Source organism: Mirounga leonina, unplaced genomic scaffold (assembly GCF_011800145.1).
Source record: "Mirounga leonina isolate KUSES-001 unplaced genomic scaffold, KU_Mleo_1.0 Mir_94, whole genome shotgun sequence".
In the NCBI taxonomy this organism is placed as follows: domain Eukaryota; kingdom Metazoa; phylum Chordata; class Mammalia; order Carnivora; family Phocidae; genus Mirounga; species Mirounga leonina.
Window position 1 is genome coordinate 23,165,315 of NW_023270855.1, and position 11,218 is coordinate 23,176,532.

Consider the following 11,218-nt stretch of genomic DNA (forward strand, 5'->3'; position numbering starts at 1 on the left):
TCGGTCCTTCTTTCATTCTTCCTCTGTCACAAATTGGCCTCTCTCCTCCTGCAGACCCGAATCTTCAGCCCAGCACTGTCGCCAGCGCAGTGGAAGCCTTGAATCTCAGTCCCACCTGCTGTCTGAGATGGACAACGATAAGCCATTTTTCTCCCTCTCCAAATCCCAAAGAAGCAGTAGTACGGAAATCCTGGATGATGGGTCTTCCTACACCAGCCAGTCAAGCACAGAGTATTACTGCGTGACGCCCGTCGCCGGCCCCTGTTACACTACCCAGACTCTGGACACTCGTGCCAGGGGCCGGAGAAGGTCCAAGAAACAGAGTGTTTCGACTTCAAATTCAGGAAGCATGCCCAACCTAGCACAAAAGGATAGTTTGAGGAATGGCGTCTACACAAAGAGCCAGGAACAACCTTCTTCTGGTTACTATATTGCTGGGTACACACCCTATCCCGAGTGCGATCTTTATTACAGTGGCGGCTACGTCTATGAGAACGACACGGAAGGACAGTACAGCGTCAATCCTTCCTACCGGGCCTCGGCCCACTACGGCTATGAGCGCCAAAGGGACTATAGCAGGTCCTTTCATGAGGATGAGGTCGACCGGGTGCCCCACAACCCATATGCAACTCTCCGGCTGCCCAGGAAGGCTGCTGCCAAGTCAGAGCACATCACCAAAAACATCCACAAGGCCTTAGTTGCAGAGCACCTGCGTGGCTGGTACCAGCGGGCCTCTGGGCAGAAGGATCAGGGGCACAGCCCACAGACTAGCTTTGACTCAGACAGGGGATCGCAGAGGTGCCTGGGGTTTGCGGGGCTGCAAGTACCCTGCTCTCCCAGCAGCCGAACATCCTCCTACTCTTCCGGTAAGAATACTGCCTACTCACTTGATCCCCAGATCGAATTTACCTCCTGTCCCCCACCCACCCTCCCCCCAGACCACTCCCCTCAGGGATCACAGGACCAGTACCCAAGGTCATGACACTGGTAGCCATTCCGTGGGGCCACAGTAAGAATTGCCAACTGAAACATAGTTCTTTCTCTTCGGCTTTCCAAAGAACACAGTCCACAGGAGTCCAATGGAGCAAACTGTAGATTCCAATCCAACAAGCATTCATTGAGCACCTATTCTGTACCCTGTGTTAGGGGCTTTCTTTCTTTTTTTTTTTTTTAAAGATTTTATTTATTTATTTAAGAGAGAGAATGAGATAGAGCATGAGAGGGGGGAGGGTCAGAGGGAGAAGCAGACTCCCTGCCGAGCAGGGACTCGATCCCGGGACTCCGGGATCATGCCCTGAGCCGAAGGCAGTCACTTAACCAACTGAGCCACCCAGGCGCCCTTTTTTTTTTTTTTAAAGAGGGGCTTTCAAATATTCTATCTTTTCCCCATGTCATTAAAGTGTTCAGGTCACTGGTGTTTGATATATTTTTAAAAAATAGAGTTAATCCGTCAGGTGAGCAGAAAGCATTAGGATTATGCATCCTTCCCTGTTCACCAGCAGGAACTTGATCTTCTAAAGGCAGTTTGTTTTGAATGTTCGGGTAGCTGTGTCAGGCTCTTAGTAATTCTGATGGGAGCCAGTAATTTGTAAGCCCTGTTCCTGGCACTGTTCTACGTGCTTCACGTGCCTTGACTCAATTCAGTAATCATATATACTCTGCTTTAGGGTTGATGGAAGGGATTTTCAAAGATAATTTTGGTTAGAGAAGTTCCCTCATGCATTGACTTGGGCCCCTCACTCCACTAAAATCCATGGAGTACTTACTGCTTACCCCTCGCTGAGTAGAGAAATGAGGGGAAAGAGGAATATCTGTCTCTGGTTACATTGATTCAGCAAACAAGCAGGCATGTCCCAGATGCTGAGGAGCCAGGGTTGACCCAGTTTTGGCCTTGAGGAGCTCACGGTCTAGTCAGTAGCCAGAGGAATGTATGCAAATTAAGCAATTTCGAGGCTCTAAAACGAATGAGTTCTTGAACTACGTGGAAACCTGAGGTCCTATGTTCTTGCCCCTCTTTCAGGCATGACCCCTTAGTAGGACACAGCACAGGGATTCCTGAATCACATTGTAATAGTTGGTGAAAACTGTGCCTTTAAAAGTATCCTAAGCTTGTTGACCAGAGGCATTTCCATGGAGATTTCTATTTGGGTGTACGGTCTCTTCTGTTTGTGTAGGACTTTGGACTTCCACTAGGGCTTTCCCATTTATTACCACATCTACCATACAAAAAGGCTCCTGTCCTTACTCCTGGTTATTTATGGCTCATCTCTAGAGAACGCCTTTCTTCCCCCTAACGTTCAGGGCACTGCATGAGAATCTTTCCAAAAACAAACATGGAGAGGGTGTTAGAAAGAAAGAACAAACAAGGAGGGCTGAGATGCATAAGGATGGTCATCAGGGCCCAGGGCTGGGGTGATGCCTTTTTAAGCAGGGAGGCTGGAGAGGAACAGGCATCCTTCCAAAACCACAGCATTACTGCCGGTTGGCTCCGTGCCTGGGGCAAAGGTAAGAATGGAGTGAGTGCTTCTCGATTCACACCCAGTAGGAGCCTGGCTGGTAGCCGTAGGATTTGGCCCCACAGACCAAAAGGCATTCCATCCATGTTAAAGAATTAAAGGGATGGAATTAGAGCTCATTCCTGTCTACATTTTATAGCTACAAAAATGTATTACAACAGGCATGCATCATGGAGAGTTTCCTGTTATTTGCCAAAGTAGTCAGGGGTTTTGTAGCTCCTTCTAGCCATCTAAAGACTCCCTTGGTGACTCCGTTTTAGTAGTAATGACAGCCACCATCTCTTGGCAGCTTCCCCTGGGCCACGCCGCATGCTTGGTGCTTCGTGTGCACCATCCCATCTAATGTGTGCAAACAGTTGGGTACTGTGAGCACTGTTGTTAGGTCTGTTATTACTGTCCTCATCTTGCAGCCGAGGCAGTTCTGGTTCAGAGAGTTGAAATGACCCTGGCCAAGCCCCAGAGCCAGTAAGTGCTTGACGCCTTAACCACCATGCTTTACAGCCCCTGACTCAGAGTTATGAAACATTCTTAGAAACTCGAAGTGAGAGAATTACATCTTTGAGTCAGAACCTCATGGCATCCAGGGCCACAGATGAGTTTTGAAAGGCGTCCGCCATACGCTGGTCACCAGGGCTTGGTGGGTGTGAGAAAGAAGACAAGGAAGGTGGCTGCCAAAAACAGGAAATGGAGGGGAGCTGGAAGGATCCTTGAGCAGTGCTGGCCTTGGACCACCAGCTGGGCGTTGTGGTCCCCTTGTGCGTCCTGGGCATGGAGCAGGACTGGTTTTAGAGAGAGGACAACAAACGCCCTACAGTGAGACATTCACTGAGCTTTGCTCCCAAATGGTGCCCTTGTCTTGTTCCAGTTCAGTCCCTCAGTAGAACTAATTCCCTCCTGTACTGGTTACCCTCCCGCCCCTTCCCCCCCACACACTTTTTCTTTTAAGGCAAAAAGTATGCGTTGATCCTGCTAGTGGCTGCCGTTGCCTTGGGCCGAGGAGCAAGTCGTGACCCAACAGGGCAACTTACAGAGTGCTTTTCCTCCAAAGACCTCCAAGAAACTCAAACTGGTCATCTTTTCTTTACAAATAAAGCCTTATCTATCCAGCCACCTAGCCAGAATGGAGAGACTCTCTCCATATATGAGAATGTTTTTTCTACTTGTCTTTTAGGTTATTTCTTATAGCATGCCTTTCAGTTAACTTTATTCCCATTAATAATATCAATAGTTATCGGGCGCCTGGGTGGCTCAGTTGGTTAAGCGACTGCCTTCGGCTCAGGTCATGATCCTGGAGTCCCGGGATCGAGTCCCGCATCGGGCTCCCTGCTCTGCAGGGAGCCTGCTTCTGCCTCTGACCCTCCCCCCTCTCATGTGTATTCTCTCTGTCTCAAATAAATAAATAAAATCTTAAAAAAATAATAATAATAATAATATCAATAGTTATCATTTTGGGGGTGCTTTCTTTATACCAGGCACAGTGCTAGACATTCTCATATATAACTTACTCAATCCTGGTATCATCCCTATACAGGATATATTTGCATTATTATCCCCACTTTACAGGTGAAGAAACTGAGACTTAAAGAGAATAAACTATTTGCCCGAGGTCACATGGCCAGTAAGTGACTAAATTGGATTAGGAACTCTATTGATTATAAACACTGGCTCTTAATCTCTGCACATAGATGATTATAATGTACACTTAAATGGCCTAAACAGTCTTTGCTTTGAATATTCCCACTAATTTTGTCTCTTTCCATTTTTACTTCTAGTATCTTCTACAAACACTTCTGGAAACTGGAGGAGCCAGATAGCTGTAGGGCTATCTGACTACGAGACCCCAGCACATTCTTCCTACACCAGCTGCTACGGCAACATCTATAATCCTTTGCCCTCCCCGGGAAGGTGAGAAACCAATGCTCCAAAATTCTAGTAGCCTGTTCCTGGTCAGAACAATTGAGGAATTCATTTTTTTTTTTTTTTTTTTTTTTATGACTGCTCAAGGATCATCAGACTATAGCCTATGGGGCCCAAACCAGCTGCCACCTGTTTTTGTAAATTAAATTTTATGGGAAAACGGCCATGTTCATTCACATACATTTTATCTATGGCTGTTTTTGCACCATGAGGGCAGAGTGGAGTAGCGACAGAGCCCTCGTGGCCACCAAAGCCAAAAATATCTGGCCTTTTTAAGAAAAGGTTTGTTGACTCCTAATCTAGATTGTTCGAATTTGACTCTGTTCCTCGTCTTCTGTAAGGTCTTAAATTCTGTGTCTGGCAGGTTTTTTTTTAATTGCAGTACTTTAAATGGTATTACTGATATATCCATTTAAGACTCTCCTGGAACCTTGGAGGAAAAATATCTCTGCTCCAGAAAAGGCTGTTCACATCAAAATTCCTCATAGGCAGTTGGTGGGCTTGATTTCAGTGAACATTTGCTGCCTTTTTGTGTCTGATCCTGTGTTCCTTAAGAAGCTACAGACACAGGGGCGCCTGGGTGGCTCAGTTGGTTAAATGACTGCCTTCGGCTCAGGTCATGATCCTGGAGTCCCTGGATCGAGTCCCGCATCGGGCTCCCTGCTCGGCAGGGAGTCTGCTTCTCCCTCTGACCTTCCTCCTTCTCAAGCTCTCTGTCTCTCATTCTCTCTCTCAAATAAATAAATAAAATCTTTAAAAAAAAAAAAAAAAGAAGGTACAGACACAGACAGTTGTCCTATTTGTAATCGTGGTTCTTTGTGAACATTAGGAGGAAACATACAAGAACAATTCGTTAAAATGTGATTTTAAAAAAAGATGGCTAACTCCGCATTACTTCTTTGTATATGCAAGAGGAGAGGAGTTTCTCACTTCTTTGTATATGCAAGAGGAGTTAAGTATGAAGAGGTCATTTCTCCCTATCACTTTTCACAGGATATAATTCACACCCATCGTGCCAAGAAATAGAGCATTTTCTGTTTGTTTTTATTTAATTTTGCTCTAGGTCAAATTGCTTCAGGCATAGGGAGACTTACACAGACAATAACTTATCAAAGTGTCTAGCCTGGTGAGTTTGAGAGGTGAAATTTCTTTTCTTTTTTTTACTTCAATTTTTTATTTCAATTCTAGTTGATTAACCTCCATCAACCCTCAGTTTGTTCTCTATAGTTAAGAGTCTCTTATGGTTTGCTTTTCTCTCTCTCTCTTTTTTCCCTTCCATTGTTCATCTGTTTTGTTTCTTAAATTCCACATATGAGTGAAATCATAATTTCTTAATAAAGTACTCAGTGTTACAAACGAATTGGAGGTATTCGACCCCAAAGCCTTATTTTTCTTCTCCTTGTTCAAGGAGAGTTTTTCTTGGCTTGAACTATTAGGCCGATTGTCTCAACTCAACAAAGGGTGTGCTCAAAATAGGATTTTAGTGAAAATATACCTCAGGGGACTTCAGATAGCTTGGGTTTCTGTAAATAATGCTTGCAAATGAGTTACGAGCAAGAACTAAAATGGCTTTGGCCCAAAATTGGAGCTGCACTTTTTTAAGTCCGTTCTCATCGTTTTGTATAATTCATTTGCAAATAGTTTTCCCCACTTGTACACTTTTACTTTCCTTTTCACAGCCTGCATGAGAGATAATATAAAAGCGCATGAGACCGTTTGAAAATCCTTAACACTATTTTCACTGAACTCAGGAAGTACTAAACATTTTTTTTTTTTTAAGATTTTATTTATTTATTTGACAGAGAGATAGACAGAAGAGCACAAGCAGAGGGAGTGGCAGAGGGAGAGGGAGAAGCAGGCTCTGCACTGAGCAGGGAACCCGATGCGGGACTCGATCCCAGGACCCTGAGATCATGACCTGAGCCGAAGGCAGACGCTTAACCATCTGAGCCACCCAGGCGCCCAAGTACTAAACATTTTTAGAGAAAGTCTGTTTTTACCAAGTGTGCCTGTCTATCTCAGAGAGCCAGCCCAAGATGGCTTGACGTGGAGTCTGATGTCAGAGGTGGGGTAATCTACAGGAAATTAGAAACTATTTAAAGATCCCTATTGTGTGTGCTCACACGCACATCATATGAGCTCATTGTGGAAAATTAGGAAAATAATAAAGGGATAAATAAGTAGGAAATCATTTACCCATAATTCTACCATCTAGAGGTGGTAGCTGTTAGCATTTTGACACATTCCCCCATTTTCCAGTGTCCATGTTTAACATGGTGGTAATGATACCCTTATGTGCAGTTTTATACCTTTCATTGTCTATGAACTTCTGCATCCCAGTGTTTTACTTAATATCGCAATATAAACATGTTCCCATATTTTTAAAAACTCCTTAAACCTTATTTTATGTGATCCACATGATATTCCACTCAATAAATATACCATACTTTATTTAACAGTTCCCATATTTTGAATTTGAATGGTTTTTAGATTTTTCTCTCTTTTTTTATTGTAATGCGGCTGTTAATGTCTTTGTGCAGAATATTTGTCTGAATTCCAGATTATTGCCTTAGGATACATTCCAATAAGTAGAATTAATGGAATAAATTGAAAAGTGAATTTTTTTAAGCCCTTGCTTTCCAGAAAGATTTGCCAATTTACCCTCCCGGCAACAGAGGTATGGGTGTGCTTATTTCCATTTATTTGTCTCTGTAGGATTTTTTTTTTTATTATACCTCCAAGTGATCAACTTAACTTGACCTACTAACAAAGCAAGTATCATAACAGCCATCCATTAAGTTTTAGAAATTTGCTGTAAAATTATGTTATTTTTGATGAAAACATAATTTTTAAAATAAGAGAGAAATTAGGTTTCAAGATAAAGATAAAAAGAAAACCTTTAGATCTGCCTTGAAGTTCAAGATTTGAGTAATTTTTTTTTTTTTTAAAGATTTTATTTATTTGACAGAGAGAAACAAACATAGCGAGAGGGAACACAAGCAGGGGGAGTAGGAGAGGGAGAAGCAGGCCTCCCGCCGAGCAGGGAGCCCGATGCGGGGCTCGATCCCAGGACCCCGGGATCATGACCTGAGCCGAAGGCAGACGCTTAACGACTGAGCCACCCAGGCGCCCCTGAGTAATTTTTTAAACAAATGAAGTACATAGTATTTCAAGATCCTTTCCCCCGGAGTGTCTGGCTCTTAACATTTACAGAAAGCTACACATTTTTACCAATAAAACTTTGTTTCCAAGGATGCTGTGGTAGAATTGTCAGAGGCGTAGACTTTCTAAAATCATAAATGTCAACGTCCCTTATGGTCCCTAGTATATAATGCGCTCAGATTCTTGGCTCTTTGTGTGCTACAAATAACTTTTTCCCCTTGCCTTCCTGTTTTCCATTTCCCATCCTCTTCCTTATCTAACTCTACCTCTACTAGGCAACACCGAGGGCTTCTGTCGCGGAGAATGGTTGTGTCTCCCGAAATGAGATCAGTTTTCAGTTCTCTTTTGCTCAGTGTAGCCAGCTGTAGTAAGTACAGCCCTCGGATCCGTCTGCTGCATCTTGCCTCGTAGCAGGAGTTTTGCTTGTTCTGGCTGATGTGTGAAGCTATGGAAATCTGACTTTGTGTTTATATTAGATGAGAACACTAAATACCTAGTTTCACATAGTATTGCTTTCCGCAGCTCTCCTTCCGGTGACTTTTTAACCATCTTGACTAAAGAAATGTAAAATAAAAAGAAACCTACTAACTATCTAACCTATTCTAGATGACTGTTGCAGGAATGAGGTTTTGCCTGTTGGAATGTTTTGTGTTATAGGATGCCTTCCTTTGGATATACCATCCAAGTATGCCTACGATTTTTGAATGTGGTGTTGTCTCCAATTTGTGTTCGGCCCATAGGCCCTAGGGATGTAAGATGTGTCCCTGGGTGCCCCTGCCTGCCACTAAATATATTCCTTTGTCCCTGAGGAAAGCATCTAGTATAGTCCCTTAATTTGAAGAATACTTAAAATGCGGCTCTGAAAAATACTTTTTAAAAAGTTAAAAACATGACTCTCACACAAAGAGAAAATAGGCATGTGTCAAAGATTTGTTTAACTCATTAATGAGAGAACTAACAGATTGGTAAAGCTGGTTCCAAGAGAATTCAAAAGACTGAATTGAACACACTGAAAGATAAAAGGCTGGAATAAGATTACTAAATAAGATTAAAAAACCAGTTAATGGCCTACAGGGCAATAAAACTATAACCGTAATCTTTTTATAGTAGACCAAAGTTATTTGTATTTCTTCCAGACAAAAAACCTACAAGTTAACATGTAACTTACCACAATCTGGATCCTAATCAATGGTAAATGTAAGTGAGACAAAGGAATATCTCCCTAGAGAATTAAGTACACCTTGCATGGGCCTTTTCGACAATTCGCCAGTGGGACAATGAAAGAACACACCATCATCCTTTGCCTTGACAGTGCTTTCTACTAATTCTTTGAGTAGAGTCATCTTTGTACTCTGGTAATAAAAACGACCACAAGTAATAACTCTCCTGGTTTCCTTTAATAGACAGTATCCAGAGATCAGTCAACTGGACAGCACAGATGGAAGCCGGTTGGAAGACAGCCTGGAGAGCAGGGAGCAGAAGCTCTTTTGGCATGAAGATTCAAAGCCTGGAACATTAGTCTGAACTGCAGTTGGACCTCTTGACCAAGCACTGCATTCTCACACTAGTGTGCCTTGCAAAATGTGTTCGTCTTCCCAGAAAGCTATCCGGCTTTAGAAAGCTAAAGGCATCCAAGGTCGGAGAGACCCTGAACGACTTGCCCTTCCGACTCCGGGCACTCACGTGACACAGCAAGGTGGAGCCATGGCCACGAAAGGACTCAGCGTTTATCATTAGCAAGCACTTTTTAAGGGAATAAAAGTTGTTGAAGGCAAACCGCAAAACTGTGAAAAGTGCGTTCAGGGTCCCCAACAGGAAAGAAGGACGCGAAATTTCAGAGCACAATCCAGAATGATGAGGAAAGGGAAACAGAAGCTCCTTAGTCATTAATCACCTTCAGAAAGTTTGGGTTTGTGAGCCGGTGAAGAATAACTTGGCTATCTCTACCCAGACATGAACAATTTAGACAGTATTGGAAAATTACTTGAAGAGAAGCTGGATTTTCATGAAGTTCTGAATGAGTGTAAATGTTTTTAGGATATTATAAAGAGTGATGGTTTTCATAAGCCCCGTAAAATGGGTTCTGGAAAGACTTAGCATCCTGTAATATAACTTTATGGTAGCAGATTGGGGAAAACAAAGCAGCCCACTGAATAATTGACAAACTCTGCTTGGAGAATGTTCTAAGGTACAATATTATTGGGCTCCTTTTTTTCTTTCTATACCAATGGCCTGATAGGTGATTATTCAGGCTGGTAACTCTCCAATTTGGCTGCCATTTGAAATGGCAGCCCTGATATGGAAAGTTTTTCTAACCAAGAGTTTGAAAAAGTATTTTAAGGTCATACAGAAAGAACCCAAAACAAAATGAAATGAAAAAACAAAAGCCACAGCATTTTCAATGAATTGCGTGCCTTAAAATGGTGAACATTAGAAAAGTAAGCATATTGTCCAGATTCCACGGGGGGTTCTAAGTCACCAAATGACAAAAAACAAGATTAATCATTAAAAAACAAAACAAACAAAAACAAAAACAAAAAAACTCCAAGCTGCAGTAGATTTAATTATGAGGCTAAAACTACCTCATACTTTACTCGGAAGAACTAATTAGCTATGGTTTATTGTAGTGTTTTTAAAAAAAACAAAAACAAATATTTCCATATTCCAGATTGCTCTTTTTTGTCATCTTCACTCTGCTTCAATAGTCCATAAAAGGTGCTCCCTTCCCCCCCTTTTATACAGGTTTCATGTTCATATTGTGAAGAGAGAAGTTTCTGAACAACTTTTTTGGAACATTTTCTATCTATATTCCAAAGCATGTAATATATACATAAAAATGCTTTGTTAAACTGGTCCTTAGTCATTTGTATCATTAAATATGAAGTTTGGGAGAAAAATTTGGAACAAAAAAGAAGACATGCAAAAAATAATAAGTTATTCCTTTTTGCATACTTGTATAGCCTTCTAGAAACAGAAATACCCTTTTGCATATTCTTTTACTGTTCTGACTTTTTAAGACCTATTATTTTTTTACATAGGTCAATAAACTGAGGTGTGCTACTGAAAATGTTTACGTATTCTTCCATTACATTCAGGGTTCAGACAAAGCAGTTTAAAGTGCTCTACTTCAAGTAATCATGTTGGACAAGATTGCGGATTTTTTGTTCTAGTATTAGCATATTTTATTGATGCCAAGATGCACATTTTTTCATACTTACATCTTTGAAATCAGGATGCATCTTTTGATGGATGGCATGCTCTCAATGAACTGGCAGTGTTTTTTTCTTTCTTAGTGCTACATAAAATAATGCTGTGTCCTACAATAAAGTTGTCTTAGAATTGATGAAATACGGTAGTTTATTGCCTCACTGAGGATGACAGATGTGAATTTTTAGGCTTCCTAATCTTGCGACTGTTGTTTATTTGTAACAAGTCATCCATCCTAGTTTTGCCGACTGGCAAACAGGTCTTCTAAATTCAAGAAAATGTTTCATCTGACATCTATTTATCCTGCACAATGGGGAAAGGGAATGGGAAATGAAATGTAGGAAGACCTTAATATTTCTGTGCAAGTATCTCAGATGGAAATAACCTTCTTCTGTTTAAGAAAGGGAATGCTCAGA

The 11,218-nt window shown here is 41.8% G+C and overlaps 1 protein-coding gene across 4 annotated transcripts in view; it reads left to right on the top strand.

Moving 5' to 3' along the window:
- FRMD4B (FERM domain containing 4B) overlaps positions 1–10,927 on the top strand; it is a 253,901-nt gene extending 242,974 nt beyond the window's left edge. For all 4 annotated transcript variants that reach the window (XM_034997613.1, XM_034997610.1, XM_034997611.1 and 1 more), the window contains 3 exons: positions 55–866; positions 4,289–4,421; positions 8,999–10,927. In XM_034997613.1, coding sequence (XP_034853504.1) covers positions 55–866; positions 4,289–4,421; positions 8,999–9,119 — 1,066 coding nt within the window. In that variant the 3' untranslated portion in view covers positions 9,120–10,927. The remainder of the gene's footprint in view (positions 1–54; positions 867–4,288; positions 4,422–8,998) is intronic.
- Positions 10,928–11,218: the final 291 nt, after the last annotated feature.